Below are 17,100 nucleotides of genomic sequence, written 5' to 3'. Positions count from 1 at the left end.
TTGAATCCACAGAAGCTTATACCATAAAAAAGTATATACAGTGGTACCTCAGGTTACAGATGCTTCAGGTTACATACGCTTCCGGTTACAGACACCGCTAACCCAGAAATAGGACCTCGGGTTAAGAACTTTGCTTCAGGATGAGAACAGAAATTGTGCTCCGGCGGCACAGCAGCAGCAGGAGGCCCCATTAGCTAAAGTAGTGCTTCAGGTTAAGAACAGTTTCAGGTTAAGTACGGACCTGCGGAATGAATTAAGTACTTAACCCGAGGTACTACTGTATAATAAAATGGGTTAGTCTATATTGCTATTTTGTTCTGTTGGTGGGAGCGGGGGAATACACACACAAAATAATCTAAGGTGGAAGGTATAGCCAGAAAGAAACGCACCCTATGAAAACCCTGCCCAGGGCATCCAAAGTGCCCACGGTTCCAAGCATGTGGCAGAGCTAGTAAAACAAAATTATTCTACACATTACATTGTCTTTGCCATTTTATCCCCCCAGGGAAGAGAAGGCACAGAAAAGAGAACAAGCTGGCAATGTCATTGAGAAATGGGCAGGACAGGGAATGCGTGGGGCGGGAGGGAAGGAGGAACACACAGAGAGAAATGCCATCAGGTTTGAGCAGCAGGAAAGCACTCTGTCCTCACCTGCCCATCTCCCAGCGCAAGGAAGTCCTGGCTGGTGAAAGTCAGCTACTAGTAGTTTTCAGGGTCCAACAGCATGCAAGGGCATCTGAACTATAGCCGTGCCAAACATGTGGCTGTCAATACCTGGAAATATGTTGCCAGAGACAAAAACATGCTCTGGGGGCGGAGGTTGCCCCAAGCTAAGAACAACCCTTCATTTTGCTACATGCATTGCAAGCCGTGCCTTCCCCACACCGCAAACAAGAATCGGTCCCTCTTGTGACTTGGTGGGTTGCGCTGTCTAGTGGTGGAGCACTTAGCAAGGGGGTGGGGGAGAATCCATTGCATCTTAGGAGGCCTCCAGACTGTTTTGCTAGAGGGATTCGGGTGCAACCAAAAATGTAGGTCGGCACAATTAAAGTGGGTTAAAAGCGATCCATCATATCAAATCCACTTTGAAAAGTGATGGGCCAAATGCCAAAAGTCTGAGTAGGTCATACAACTCCATGCACTTTCTCTCTTGGAGGGAGCATAACCCGAGCAAGCCTTGGGCTCACTTCCCATACCTAGGATCCACAGCACCTCCACCTTGTCAGGTTTCAGCTGCAGCTTCTTGGGCCCCATCCAGTCCATTATTGTGTCCCCACTGGTTCAGCACTTGGACAGCACCCCCTGACTCTTCTTTGCCCAAGCAATTGAGCGTTACTGTTTCTACTGAACCCAACAGAACTTTTTTAAAAAACCAAAAACACACACCTTCAGGGATTGTAAGCTGCTGCTCTATTCAGTGCCTGCTGTTTCATTAATTCTGCATTTATGCCTTTAGGGTTTGTTTGCTTTTAAGTCACCTGCAACTGCTGCCATTACAGTATTGCTGCTCTGTTTCCTTGCCATGTTGTTGAAGGCTGTTTGTTTATAAGGTTATAATGCTAGCCACTTTGGAAAATTTTCACTCAGTGGAGCAAGTGGGAAGAAAATACCTTATAGTACGGTTGGGGGGCCTCAAAGGGCCAAATTCAGACTGCCAGGCCTCTCTCTCTCTCCAGGCCAAACCTGAGTTCCCCACAACCATCTGTGAGCCTCATCTTCCCCCCCCCCAAGCCACACCCCTCTCCAGGCAGACATCCTTTCCCCAGGCCACACCCACTTATAAACACCCACAACCTTTTAGAGGCCCCACCCACTCATCAGGCACACCCTCTTTCCTCAAGCCACAGCCCTCACTGCCCCTGATTTGCACCCTGATTGAGTGTTTTTGCCTGGCTGGAAAGTGTCCTTGAATTCTGATAATGCCTCTTGCTTTGGAGGATAGAGAGGGCATGTGTCTGTAGAAACCAGCCTCCTTTACACAGGTAAAATTGACATCCCTTTAAAATTTGCATTTGTGGCTCCACCCAGTTTTGCCCCAGGCCCCACCCACCACTGGCATGTCCCCTCCCACGAAGGTTGCCCAGTAGGGAATGCAGCCCCAAGGCTAAAAAGGGCTTCCGTGTCCCTGCATTACAGCATGGAATGAAACCTGAGGACGAGTCGCACGTCAGCACTCCTGAATCTCCTGCTTAGGGGCTGACCCTGCTGCAGGGTCTTCTCTTGATCCTGGAGGGGCTACCCTAACGCAGAGTAAATTCCGGGATGCTGACAATTAAAGCCCCACTGCTCCTAGCAGCTGCTTTTCCTCTCTCCCTTGGGAGGTCACTGGGGGATAGTGGAAGCCGTTCATGTGGATTATTTAGGTCAGCATATTATAAAGCTAGTCAGCTGCCCCTGTTGTAGCCAGCTGCTCTTTCCTCTCTGCCTTGCCCCGGCACAGCATCACCCAGCACATGCTAACCACAAAGTACTGTAACTTACACGAACCTTGCAAGTACAGCCACGCACGTTCCTGCATCGCAGTTCACAGGCATGTTGTTCAGACTCCTGCTGGAGAGCCACTGCCGGTCAGTGTGGGCAATAGTAAGCTGCATGGGCCAGTGATCTGACTCACTATATGGTAGCTTCCAGGGCTCCTACGAGAAGTTCACCCTCTCCCTTTCACCACACATAACTTCTTGTGTGAGTAAGGCACATCAGCTAATCTTTGTGTCCCTCCAGACGTTGTTAGAGATCAGCACCCAGCACTCCTGATCATTCACCGTGCTGGCTGGGGCTGATGGGACTTGGAAGCCCAACAACATCTGGAGTGCCAGAAGTTAACTGCTCCCTGCTTAGATTAAATACCCAGCTTCATGGAGTTCTGTGCTAACACAAAACTCCCCCCCGCAAAAAAAGTGTGCTTTGAGAGGACTGAGCCCAGGTCATGCAGTAAGTTATCTTCATAGGAAGGAGAATAGGGCAAGCTCATTCCTCCCCTCGCATCAGCCCCGTGATTGAATAAACCAGGGAACAAAACTGTATTAGATCAGCTGAGTCAGTTGAATTTCTAATTTTGTTTTGTTTGTTCACATAACAGTGATGTGGTGTGTGTGTACACAAGCTTTACTGTTCCCATTTCACAGTTGGGAATACTGAGGAAGACCTGTTATAAACTTGTCCAAGTTATAATTCTAAACCTACTAGGGAAATAAGCCCCATTCAATGTCATGAGAGTAAACAGTGCTTAGGACTGCTATTCCCATTGTGCAATCCTACGGGTGCTTCCACAGAAGTCTCACTGAATTCTGCACTTCTTACGCCCAAGCAAGTGTGCATAGGATCTGCAGTCCCAACTATCCTATCCCAGAATTCTATGTGACTCTCACCTTAATGATGGCATGAAGCTCTAGCTGTGTAGCTCTCCAGTTAATGGAGAAAGACTGTAGCTGAATGGTAGAGCATCTGCCTTGCCCCCAGAAGGCCTCTGGTTCGATTTCCGGGTAGGGCTTGGAGAGCTGCTGCTAGTCAGTGTATACAATACTAAGCCAGATAGGCTGAAGGTCTGGCTAGGGCGGCTCATGTGTGTTTGTGGGTCATAGTATGCTGCCCAACTAATATAAAATCTGGGGCTCATCTACTGGTCCAGAAGCAATAACGACATACTCCAGTTTTCACCACCAGGTCAAGGCCACTTGTTCACACTGAGATTTAATGCAGTCCCATAATTATATTACAAAGAGCTTTCAATAAGATCATAAGAGGAGCCTGCTGGATCAGACCAATGTTCCATCCAGCCCAGCATCCTGTTCTCACAGTGGCCAACCAGCTCATAAGAAGGATCAGAGCACAACAACTCTCCGCTCTACAACAGCACTCAAGCATTTCACATCCGTTATCTCGGCAACACTTACAACAACAGCCCTGTGAAACAGGCTGGTGGTACCCATGTCCCCATGCTGCTGATGGACGGTGCCAAGACAGACAGCATGGCGACTCCTCAGCCCACCAACTGAACTCTTAGCCAAGGAGCCATTTGAAGCAGGGGCTGTTCTGGGCTTTGCAGTCGCTGCTTTGAGCCAGACCGCTCTGCCAGCGCTCAGCTCAGGAACAACAGCAGATCCCGGCAGTTCTTATGAAGGGATCCTTCACAGACAGCCAAACAAATGGTCACTTTGACAAAACGAAATATGCCATGGAGGTTCATGGGGCGGTTTTGCCTGAGAGGCCGCTGACTGAACTGGACACAGGGGTGACAGAAGTGACAGAAGCACAATCGGCCCAACCTCCAGCAAGAGAATTTCAGCTGCTCTGCTGACAAGGTTTTGAGTTCCTTGCAAAGTCACCAAAAGATAAGACTCGGGATAGCTCAGTCAGTAGAGCATGAAACTCTTACTCTCAAGATTGTGGGTTCCAATTCTATGATGGGGAAGAAATTCCTGTGTTGCAGGGGGTTGGACTAGATGACCCTCGTGGTCCCTTCCAACTCTACAGTTTTACGGTACCCAAGAGGGCAGTGGTCCCACTAAGACTCAGAGCCCTGATTCCATCAGTGGGGAATCCACAGATCCTGTCATGCTGCAAACACATTTTTGTCCCCCTGCCAGGCATACTGCCCTGGGCTTCAGCCATGGCAGTGGCCGTGTTGTGCAGTGGTTACAGCACCAGAGCAGGACCTGAGTGACCAAGGCTCAAATCCGCACTCATCCTGAGTAATCTTGGGCTAGGTAATGTCTCCTGGCCTAAACTACCTTGCAGAGTTACTGTGAGGATAAAATGGGAAGAGGGAAGAACTACGCACACAGCCTTGAGCTCCTTTAAGAAAAGGTGTAATATAAATGCAATTATGAATATATAAACGAGCAACCCATCTATTTTTCAGTTCAAACTCATGCCAGTTCTTCCTTGGTCTCAGACCTTTAGGCTGGATAGGCATGGGACAAGGGCCAAAGGCAACAGCAAAGATGGGTTGCCCACCAGCAGCAGTGATTCAGCCCATGAAGGCTGGCTCTATGCTCTCTGGATCAGCTGCGGGCAGTGCTGGAGGTCATGTCTGCACTATGCATTTAACACACTCTCAGACCACTTTAATCAGTTACGTCTCACCACCACCAAAATATCCTAGGAACTGTAGTTCATTAAGAGTGCTGAGGGTTGTTAGGAGACCACATGCAGAACTACGGTTCCCAGTGCCCAAACTACAGCTCCCAAGATTCTTTAGGGGAAGCCATGACTGCTAAAGTGGCAAGAGAGTGGTTTGAATGCATGGTGCAGGTTTTCACGTTAGGTGACCTCTGGGTCATGGAACAACACGATAAATGCCAATAGGAAGACCACAGATCTGAAAGCTGGGGGTGAGGCAACACCTGTCTAAATCTCCCACCCCACCAAATAAAAATAAATAAATTAAAATTCCAGACAAATCCCTTATGGCTCCATCCTGAAATAACGCACCACCATCTAAATGGGCCCCTGCCACCCTCCGATCGGAAGGCGCTCATGAACGGCTCTACCTAGTCCTCACCCCGCCCATGCCTGCCCATTTCCTTCCCTCCCTTCAGCACCCTGAAGCTGGAGTATCTCCTGGTTGGCACAGCCACACGTGGCCCGGCCAAAGCGATGCCAAGGCAAGCAGCGGGAGGGCTGGCACCGTGCCCGCCCGACCCCACACCAGCAGTCGGAGGAGTCGCTTTTCCAGGGCACTGCAACCTGTTTGCCCAGCTGCGACCCCCTCCCCTCCACGAGATGCCCCTGCCCGCCCCCCATCCCCGCCGCCCCCTTTCCTCCCCACCCCCCATGCCAAGGGGAGCCTGCCGGCAGCGACGCTGCCGTGGAAACGGCGCCTCATCCCGCCTGGCTCACCTGCTCCTGGATGAGCTGCAGCAACGAGCTTCTATCCATATACCTGCTGGGCTGGACGGCGGAGGGAGAGGAGGACAGCGGAGGAGCGCGAGGGCGCACGGGCGGCGGCGGCGGCGGCACTGGCACCACCGGCGGCTGCCTTGCCTTCTTTCCCCCGCCGGGAAGGCGACCGAGCAGCAGCAGCGGGACCAGCAGCAGCAGCCCGGGTTCCCGAGGCGAGTGGCAGGCAGCGAGCCGGGCAGGCGGAGCCTAGGGCAGCCCGGCGGGGCGGGGAGAGGCGAGGCGAGGGAGGCGCCCGCTGCGCCTCGGGCGGCGCGAGGGAGGGCGTTGCGCAGGAGCGGCGGCCGGGCGGGCAGGCAGGCAGGCAAGCGCCGCTTCTCCTCGCTGCTGCTCTGCTGCGAACAGGGACGGATGGACGGGCGCCCAGCGCACGCAGCAGCAGCAGCAGCAGCGCTGCAGCCCCCTCTGGCGCCCTCGCGAAGCGGCGCAGGGAGACGAGGAGCGCGCGGCGGGCCACCCGGAGCCGCAGCGGCCGGCGGCGCCCGCGAAGCGAGGGAGGGAGGGCGGCTCGCTGGGACCCGCCTCTTTCTCCCACCTGATTGGCGTGGAAGGGATCCCAAAGGACAGGGGCGGGGTGGAGAGCCCTTTCCCCCCTCCTTCCAGCCCGAGGGCCGCATTCCCTCATGGGTAACCTGCTGCGGGCCACATGCCGGCAGAGGGCAGGGCCAGAGGCGAAAGTGGGCGGAGCAACAGGTGCAGTCTGTGCACAGTAAGGGGCGTGGTCCAGCCAGGCAAAAATCAGAAGAGGAGGGGGGCATTTCTCTCCAGCAAGAGGAAGGATCACACTTGAGGGTGCGATCCAGCCAGGCAAAAGCAGGTGAGGAGGATGGAGAGCGTTTCTGGAGGCTTAGGGAAGAGTCCCAAGGGCCAGATACAGAGGCCTGGACTTCCGGGTTAGCGCCAGCGATAATGGCGGATTCCCTCTGATCTCCGAGGGACCAGCTCCGCGGGATCGGGTCTGACCGCTGCGGCGAAGCGGGGACCCATTCAAAAATCACAGGCGGGTGAAGCCTGTGAGCGTGGGACTCAGCGGGCACCTTTAGCGCCCCCCCCAAACTGCAAAGGGACCCTCTTTTTGGGCTCCGGAGCAAAGCGGGCAGAGCAGCGCGGTGCTGTGAGTGACTGCTTCTTACGCGGAGCGAAGCCGCACAGCCGTTATCGGAGAGCGCTGACTTTTTCCTGGACAATTTGGCTGCAAGAAACAACTACCCGTGAGTAGGATTAAATTGGATTATAAAGGAAAGGAAATTAGTAAATTCGGTACCGAAACGGGGGAAGAATAAACAGGAAGTCTGCCTCCCGTTTCTTGTATACGGAACAAAGCAAAGAGACTGTGAGCTAGAACTTTGAAAGCAACTTTTAAAAGGGTTAAAATCCGAACGTCAGACAGAAGATTCCCCCTCCGGATTGCAGGAGAGGAGGGGAAAAGATCTGAACTTTTATTTCCTGTAAAGAAAGTGGGGAAAGGAAGTTAAAATCCACTGCTTAGACCCTGGGAACGGACTGCCTTGATAATGAATGCCGTATTGTGAAAGGCACTATTGGCAATAGATTGCTTTTGACAGCTAACTCTGCAAAAGAGATACAGTGTTTCTGGCTGACTTCTCCTGGTTTTAGAGTAACCTCAAAATAGTTGGAATTGATACAGTCGTCTTTTTTGATGAACTGGGGGACTTAAAAAAGTTACTTTTAAAAGTTATAAGTTTGACTGTAACAGTGTCCCCCTAGAGGAAGTTGGACATTGTTGCAAAAACAACTGAGCCAGGGAATTTTCCACTTCATAACAAAGCCCAGCTGTGGGAGCGACCTTGGACTTATCTGGAGTGGTATGGCAGACGGGAAAGAAAAGTTAGAGTCGACTCAAGAGAAAATATTGAGGTCTGGCAGAATTCGCACAGACATTGGGTCACAAAGAAGAGCATCAGCATCTGGGGCCTCTGGGGTATCTGGACCATCAGGGGCTGCACCTGCACAAGCGAAGTCAAAAGGAATGTCATCTGAGGTTTTAGCTTTGGCATTAGGGAAAATTAATGAGTCATTGGAAAATTTAACCAGGCAAGTAGCTGAAACAAACATACAGGTGGCTGAAACAAATAAACAAGTAGCCGAAGCATCAGCAAAAATCGACCAAAATACTACAAGCATAAATAACTTGGGACAGCAGGTGAATACCAATACACAGGCTATTGAGAAATTGCTTCAAGAATCTACTCAGATTCGAAAGACTGCTGAGGAAGCAAAAGAGATAGCAACTGCCACTGAAGAGAAGATACCACCGATATACAGACGACTGGATGACCACGGTTTGGTGCTCTCCATGGTGGAATTGAAGGAGAAACAAACCAATTTGAGGATCAGAGCTGTACCTGAACTTGAGAAGGACAATTTGGCCGATTTTCTTACTAAGGAATTTACAGGGTTTTGGCAACTAGACTTGGGAAAGGAAGAATTCAAGATAGTAAGTGCATTCAGGCTTGGAAGAGGAGGAAAGAAGAATAAAGTGAGAGACTGCCTCATTACTTTTCGAACTAAAGAGGAGAGAGACAAAATCTTGAATTTGCACTACCAAAAGACCTTGGAAATTTATCAGTCAAGTGTTGAGATATTTAAGGACATTCCGAAACATCTTTTGGACCTTAGGTTCAACTACGCAGATCTGGTCGCTTTGTTGAGAAGTAACAGAATCCTTTTCAGGTGGGAATTCCCTCAAGGCTTGTCCTTTAAACACAAAGGAAGGAAGATAAAAATAAGATCACTGGATGACAAAGATAGATTTCTGAGAGACCATGGAGAAGACTTACAGAAAGAAGCGGAAATTGGGAAAGAGCCAAGAGCACGGGAAAGTGGAATGCTAGATATAGCAAACTTATCTTTTGGATTACCTGGTTTAGAGAAAGTGACGCCACCGACAGAACAAGAACAGATACTTGGTGCTGTTGGAGGAAAAACAAAGTAACTACACTATGGCTTTGCAACTATTAAGCTGGAATTGTAATGGACTAAATTCCCCCCAGAAAAGGAAAAATGTTTTTCATTTATTGAAAAAGGAACAATTGGACTTGATTTGCCTACAGGAAACACATGTGATTAGGCTACATAGAAAAGTGCTGATTAATAAAAGATTGGGACAAGAGTTTATTTCATCTGATAAAGTTAAAAAAAGAGGAGTAGTGATCTATGCAAATGAGAGATTATCACCGAAATTTATTTTTAAAGATGACCAAGGACGATATGTGGCAATTGAAATTCAAATTCAAGGAGAAAAATTCTTGATAGTAGGAATTTATGCACCAAATGAGGGGAAATCTGAATTCTTCAAAAAGTTGCATGAGACTTTAATGGACTATATGGACTATAATTTGATCTTGATGGGAGACATGAATGGAGTAGTATCAACAAACATGGACAAGGCACAAAGACAGGTGGTCACCATGGATGGTAGACTACCGAAAACCTTTTTTGAGATGACAGACAATCTGGACCTAGTTGATATTTGGAGAATAAAGAATCCCCTGGCTAGAGAGGGAACTTTCTTTTCTGAAGCCAAAATGACATGGACCAGAATCGACCAAATATGGGTAACTAGAGGAACAGCTCCAAAGATAAAGAAGGTGGAAATCTGTCCAAGAACTTGCTCTGACCACAATCCTGTGAAGATGGAGATGAAACTGATTTCCACTGGTTCTTTTAGATGGAGGATGAATGACACTTTATTTAGAGATGAAAACGTGATTAAGAAGGCCCAAAAAACTATGAGAGACTATTTTGAGATAAATATGAACACCAACGTTGAAAAAAGAGTTATCTGGGACGCAAGTAAAGCCGTTATGAGAGGGTTCTTGATACAACAGAATGCAATAAAGAAGAGAAGCCAAAATGAGAAGAAAGACAAAATTTTGGAAAAAATAAAAGAAAGTGAAAAGAAATTGAGAGCAAAACCAAAGTTGCAAGAGATCCTGTGATAAATAAAGTTATACCAAGTACAATATATGAAAATGATGAACCAGGAAATAGAATGGAAAATTAAACAAATGAGACAAAAGACATTTGAATCAGCTAACAAATGTGGGAAGTTGTTAGCTTGGCAAATGAAAAAAAGACAAAAATTAAATACTATTACAAATTTAGAAGTGGAAGGAAGGAACATACAGAACCCAGCTGAGATTAAAAAATGTTTCCAGAGGTACTTCAAACAATTATATACACAAGGGCCACAGAAAGAAGTTGACATAGATCGATTTTTGAAGATAAATGGATTACAAAAAATTCCTCAAGAAAGTAAATTAATGTTGAACTGTAAAATATCTGAACAGGAAATAGAAGATGCCGTTCAGAACATGCAATTGGGCAAATCTCCAGGACCAGATGGACTGACTTCAAGATATTACAGAACTTTAAAAGAGTGGTTAGTACAACCTTTAAATGAAGTCTGTAATGAAATATTGGAAGGGGAAAAGGTGCCAGAATCGTGGAAAGAAACATATATTACACTTATACCGAAAACAGAAACTGAAAAAACTCAGCTCAAGAACTACCGCCCCATATCATTACTCAATGTGGATTACAAAATCTTTGCAGATATTTTGGCCAAGAGATTAAAAAAAGTATTGATGGAAGAGATTCATAAAGACCAAGCAGGCTTTCTTCCGAGTAGACATTTGTCTGATAATTTGAGGAATATAATTAACATTTTGGAAAAGTTAGAAGTGAATATTAATACCAAAGCAGTTTTAATATTTGTGGACGCGGAGAAAGCCTTTGACAACATCTCTTGGAGTTTTATGAAGAAGAATCTACAGGGGATGGGGGTGGGAGAAGGATTTGGAAATGGTATAAGTGCAATTTACTCTGAACAAAAGGCCAAGCTAATTGTTAATAATGAGGTGACGGAGGAATTTAAGATAGAGAAAGGGACACGACAAGGTTGCCCAATTTCCCCATTGCTTTTTATATCAGTCCTGGAGGTTTTGTTGAACATGATTAGAAGGGACCAGTTGGTTAAAGGTATACAACTCGGAGCTAAACAGTATAAATTGAGAGCATTTGCAGATGATTTAGTACTGGCACTACAGGAGCCAGAATCTAGTACCAAAAGAGTTTTGGAACTGATTCAAGACTTTGGTCAGGTTGCAGGATTTAAATTGAATAAACTAAAAACAAAGGTTCTAGGGGGAAATTTAACAGAGAATGAAAGAGAGAGGTTTCAGAATGAGACAGGTTTAACAGTGGTTAAGAAAGTGAAATACCTGGGGATTAATATGACAGCCAAAAATGTGAATTTATTTAAAGATAATTATGAAAAATGTTGGGCGGAAGTGAAAAAAGACTTAGAAATTTGGTCAAATTTGAAGCTTTCACTGCTAGGCCGTATTGCTGCGATAAAGATGAATGTATTGCCAAGAATGTTATTTTTGTTTCAAACATTGCAAATTTTGGACAAAATGGATTGTTTCAAGAAGTGGCAGAGAGATATTTCTAGATTTGTCTGGCAGGGCAAGAAACCCAGAATAAACTTTAAAATTTTAACGGATGCAAAGGAAAGAGGTGGATTTGCCCTGCCAGACCTTAAACTGTATTATGAATCAGCAGCTTTCTGCTGGTTGAAAGAATGGCTACTCCTTGAGAACACAGACATTTTGGATTTGGAAGGCTTTAACAATGTATTTGGTTGGCATGCATATTTGTGGTATGATAAGGTCAAAGCACATAAAGCATTTAAAAATCATATTGTCAGGAAAGCACTATTTAATGTCTGGATAAGATATAAAGATTTACCTGAAAGTAAAACCCCAAGGTGGCTGTCACCAATGGAAGCAAAGGCTTTGAAAAGACTCAATATGGAGGCCAAATGGCCGAAATATTGGGAAATTTTGGAACAAGCAGGAGACAAATTGAAATTGCAGAGTTATGAAAAACTAAAGAATAAAGTGCGAGATTGGCTTCATTATTATCAAATAATGGAGGCATATAATCAGGACAAAAAAATTGGATTCCAGGTGGAAAAATCAAAATTGGAAACAGAACTGTTAGAGCCCAAAACTAAGATTTTGTCAAGGATGTATAACTTGCTGTTGAAATGGAATACACAGGATGAAACGGTGAAATCTGCTATGATTAAGTGGGCACATGATGTTGGACATAATATTATGTTTGCTGACTGGGAACAGTTATGGACCACAGGTATGAAGTTTACGGCATGCAATGCCTTAAGAGAGAATATCATGAAAATGATATACAGGTGGTACATGACCCCAGTCAAGCTGGCAAAAAATTATCATTTGCCCGATAACAAATGTTGGAAATGTAAAGAAACAGAAGGTACATTCTTTCACCTTTGGTGGACGTGCCCAAGGATTAAGGTTTTCTGGGAGATGATATATAATGAAATGAAAAAGGTATTTAAATATACCTTCCTGAAGAAACCAGAGGCCTTTCTCCTGGGCATTGTCGGCCAATTGGTGCCAAAGAAGGATAGAACTTTTTTTATGTATGCTACGACAGCAGCAAGAATACTTATTGCAAAGTATTGGAAGACCCAAGATTTACCCACCTTGGAAGAATGGCAGATGAAGGTGATGGACTATATGGAATTGGCAGAAATGACTGGCAGAATCCGAGACCAGGGAGAAGAGTCGGTGGAAGAAGATTGGAAGAAATTTAAAGACTACTTACAGAAATATTGTAAAATTAATGAATGTTAGAATGATGTTGGATGAAAAGTTATGTGGTTTTTAGCTATAATGCTATAAGGAGTATGAAAAAATTGGACTATTAATAGATAAAAATCTAATGTTACATTATTTTAAGATTAAAGATTAGGATAAGTAAAGAGGGGAAGGATTTGCTGAACTAACAAATTAAATTGGAATACAAAAAGGGAGGTTTGAGGAGGTCCGGGAATTAGGCAAATGAAAGAATGTGTTGGAAGGATGGAATTATTTTTTACTTGTATTCTTTCTTTTTTCTTTTTTCATTTTGTAAAACTCTAATAAATATCTTTTTTTTAAAAAAAGATACAGAGGCCTGGAGGGCCACTGGTCCCACATCACTGTTATAGAACATCTTGAACTAAGAAGTGTGCATGCACACAAAAGCTCATCCCAAGAACAAACTTAGTTGGTCTCTAAGGTGCTGCTGGACATTTTTTAAATTTTTTAAAATATAATACCCTGTTTATCATCCACAGGGATAGAAAGCAGTCCTTTACTCATGCCTAAGGGCTTGTTGCTTGAGCCCAGTGGGGATCTGGGCTTCCGCTTCAAAAATGGTTTGCTATGTGGCCCAGTGATGGGGGGTGGAGAAGGCTTGAGTGCCAGACGTGCGTATGGACCAAGTTGGTCTGGGACCAAGTTTAGATCCTGGCCACAACATCGTATTAATATTAATAGGGCACACTTAAAAGGTTTGCATACATTATTTTCCCAGCAATGCACTACACAGTGCCGAGGCAGAATTAGGGCAGCGGGACCTGTTCCTCCACACAGGGTTCTGAGCCTTGGGGATGCTGCAGGGCATAGCAACTATGCCGTAGTGAATTGAGCAGAATGGAAGACAGTAGGCAAGAGGGCACTGAATTTTCGCCTTGCACAGGGCACCGCTGAAATTTGAAAGATCGTAGTCTGCCCCTGCACAGTGGGCCAAAATGGTAGGTGGATCCTGCAACAAAATCTTGCAGCACGTCCTCACCTCCTAGCAGAAGTGTTCCTGTTCAAGACGCTGTCTATTGTGCCTGCCACCAAGATGCTGGTCTTATCCTCTTCCCACCTCTCCAACTGGCACTCAATATTTCATGGCTACCGACAAGTAGGAGAACAGTCCTGGCTCCCCACTGCCACGATGGGGAGCTCAGCATCCTGGAGGGAGTTAGGAAAATTGTGGGGAAATGCACTGAAAAGTGTGGGATGAGCAAATGATCAACAGGAAGTGGTTTGCTACATGAACACCCTGCAAGAAAATCAGGATGAATGCTCAATAAAGACTGGACACAGTCTAACCGCCACAAAAGCAAATCAGGAAGAATGCTGAATAAACAGGCCATCTGAGAAGTGCGTTTTCCAGCAACCATCCTAGGACCACCATTTCTCCACCCTTGTTCAAACCATATTCACAATATGTAGAATGCAAGACACCAGTTTTGCAAAATGCCTTTGCATGGAGGGAGTGTTGCTCTTTCAGGGAACACGTGGCATGTTCTGAATATCCCCATTTGCACTGAAAAAGAACCTTACCAAAGTTTCTTACTTCCCTCTGTAGATGTTCGCAACAGGCACTGAGTTTGGATTTGATATCCCGCACTATCACTACCCTAAGGAGTCTCAAGGGACGCGGGTGGCGCTGTGGGTTAAATTCTCAGCACCTAGGACTTGCCGATCGAAAGGTCGGTGGTTCGAATCCCCGCGGCGGGGTGCGCTCCCGTCGTTCGGTCCCAGCGCCTGCCAACCTAGCAGTTCGAAAGCACCTTCGGGTGCAAGTAGATAAATAGGGACCGCTTACCAGCGGGAAGGTAAACGGCGTTTCGTGTGCTGCGCTGGCTCGCCAGATGCAGCTTGTCACGCTGGCCACGTGACCCGGAAGTGTCTTCGGACAGCGCTGGCCCCCGGCCTCTTAAGTGAGATGGGCGCACAACCCCAGAGTCTGTCAAGACTGGCCTGTACGGGCAGGGGTACCTTTACCTTTACCTTTAAGGAGTCTCAAAGCGACTAACATTCTCCTTTCCCTTCCTCCCCCACAACAAACACTCTGTGAGGTGAGTGGGGCTGAGAGACTTCAGAGAAGTGTGACTGGCCCAAGGTCACCCAGCAGCTGCATGTGGAGGAGCGGAGACACAAACCCGGTTCACCAGATTACGAGTCTACCGCTCTTAACCACTACACCACACTGGCTCTCAACAGGACTTAGGCAAGGGTTGCCAAATTACCTGGAATGGCGGGGAGTGTCCTGACCTTGTCTTGTACCGTTTCCAGCAGCTAAACTGTGGAGAAATCAGGAGAGGAAGGTTTTAATGCCACTACGAAGATATTCCTATATATACACCTGCATTATAACCTGCTTATGTCTGAACGTCAGCTGTGTGCTTTAAAGGCATCGCTGCAAGAGCTGGCTGAAAAGTTGGCAAGCCTCATCTTAGGTGGCGAACTGGAAAAGGTCCTACTGTGAGGCAGGGAAGATGTGTGGGTGGATGGCTCAATAATCATTCCATTGGGCTAATGCTCATCTGTCTGGTGGAGATAGGAGAGGCTGGCAGCAGCTGGTTAGCAGGTCGTGAAAGCCATGGAACCAAGGAGCCTGAATATTCATCTTCATCCCATACATATTCACATCCTCTGGGAAATGAGGAATTGTGGGCAGGAAGGAGAGTGACTCCATTGCCTCTCTGCCTGAAAAAGTGTGGTGAAGACCCAAGGGTGGGCAAAACCTCAGGGGGAGAGCATGCATACATCATGCATAAGGTCCTTCCCAACAGATTTCCAATTAAAGAATCTTGGGTAGCAGCAGAGCAGGAAAACTAGATGAGATCTGGGAGATAAGATCGCCTGTTCCTGTTGCCTTTGACAAACAGGGCAATCTATAATTTGATATTTTGACAGGAACTAGAACCTCCAGATACTTTTAAAATATTATTTGGCATTCATTTATTATATGTTTGGTATGTAATACAACGAATACATTTCATTGTGTTTTTAGTATTTTGTTGGGAGCTGCCCAGAGTGGCTGGGGCAACACAGTCAGGTGGGCGGCATATAAATAATAAAATTGTTGTTATATATACAGCAGAAGTATCATTTCCCAGACAACCATCGTCACAAGCCAAACAAGTCTGGAACTACACCTGACAATCAAATAACACCAATATTCTGCCTATGTATATGAAGATGACTTTTATTCTTGCTTTTTTTCTTTTCTTCCGCTGGACTTTGTGACTTAACTCATATGTAACTGTGCTTATTCTACGCTCTATAAGACGCACCAGACCATAAGGTGCACCTAGTTTTTGGAGGAGGAAATCAAGAAAAAAAATACTCTGAATCTCAGAAGCCAGAACAGCAAGAGGGATCGCTGCGCAGTGAAAGCAGCAATCCCTCTTGCTGTTCTGGCTTCTGGGATAGCTGCGCAGCCTGCATTCGCTCCATAAGATGCACACACATTTCCCCTTACTTTTTAGGAGGGAAAAAGTGAGTCTTATAGAGCAAAAAATACGGTACCTATTTTATGGTTTTGCTTTTTTTTGTAAATAAATTTTCATTACTTTCCCCCCCAAAATAATAATCAATAAAATAAGGATACAAAAATCAAACCACCATCTAACATTATACTTCTAATAAAAAATCCTACTATTTTATAAACCGTCTTTTGAGATTCTTTACACCTCAAGACTTCCTTCCACCCTCTTCTACTGGAAACTGAACCCTGAGTCTCCTGGAGTCCCTTGCCGCTCAGAGATTGGGGTGTGCATCACAATATACACAGCGCAAATAAAACCGGCCAGTTGTGGCCTACTCTCGCTGTAGCCCCTTGGCGCCAGTATTATCTGTGCAAATATTCCCTTTTCTCCTCGCAGCAGGCTTTCTCTGTGTGTGCATGGGTAAGGGCTGTCCCTGCCCCCCCCTCCCCTCCGGTCACCACCTTCCGACATGGGATTTGAGACTTATTAATACACGGCTTCCCGGCTGCTTCTGCATGTTGCTGCCTCAGGCGGAGAAGCCCTGTTTAGATCTTCATTAAAGCGGCAGCAGAGACAGGCCTCACGGGAGGAGCACGGCCCACTTCTGATCTCCCCCTCCCCATCTTGTCTTCCCAACCCCTGCGAATACCAGCTTTAAAAAAAGAAAAAGGAAATCTTATTATTAGCCACAGCAGTGTTTGGGTACTTAACCACCATCCCTGAGGAAACAGTCCTTTAAAAATACACCAGGCTTGGGTGATTAAAACAAAAACCAACCATCAAACTAAGCTGGCCAGGTAGTAGACAGGTGAGGGACCAGCTGAGGTAATTCCACCTGACAGGCTGTGGCTCAGTGGTAGACCATCTTCTTTGCATGGGAAAAGTCCCGGCATAAATCTCTGGTATCTCCATGTAGGGCTGGGAGAGACCGTTGTCTGAATTCCTAGAGAGCCGGTGCCAGTCAGTGTGTACAATACTGAGCTACATGGGCCAATTGTCTTGACTCAGTAGAAGGCAGCTTCCTATGTTCCCGGTAT

General features: G+C 46.3%; 1 protein-coding gene across 4 annotated transcripts in view; it reads right to left on the bottom strand.

Annotated features, from left to right (window-relative positions):
• RHBDL1 (rhomboid like 1) overlaps window positions 1–17,100 on the bottom strand; it is a 30,932-nt gene extending 13,832 nt beyond the window's left edge. For 2 of the 4 annotated variants that reach the window (XM_053364745.1, XM_053364746.1), the window contains exon 1: window positions 5,842–6,002. In XM_053364745.1, coding sequence (XP_053220720.1) covers window positions 5,842–5,880 — 39 coding nt within the window. In that variant the 5' untranslated portion in view covers window positions 5,881–6,002. Of the gene's footprint in view, window positions 1–5,841; window positions 6,532–14,818; window positions 14,873–16,840 lie in introns of those variants that run through there. The other 2 variants (XM_053364744.1, XM_053364743.1) reach the window with 2 other exon arrangements.

Source organism: Podarcis raffonei, chromosome 14, assembly GCF_027172205.1.
Source record: "Podarcis raffonei isolate rPodRaf1 chromosome 14, rPodRaf1.pri, whole genome shotgun sequence".
NCBI lineage: Eukaryota > Metazoa > Chordata > Lepidosauria > Squamata > Lacertidae > Podarcis > Podarcis raffonei.
The sequence above is the reverse complement of the archived record's forward strand: the minus strand, read 5'-3'. Positions and strand labels throughout refer to the sequence as shown.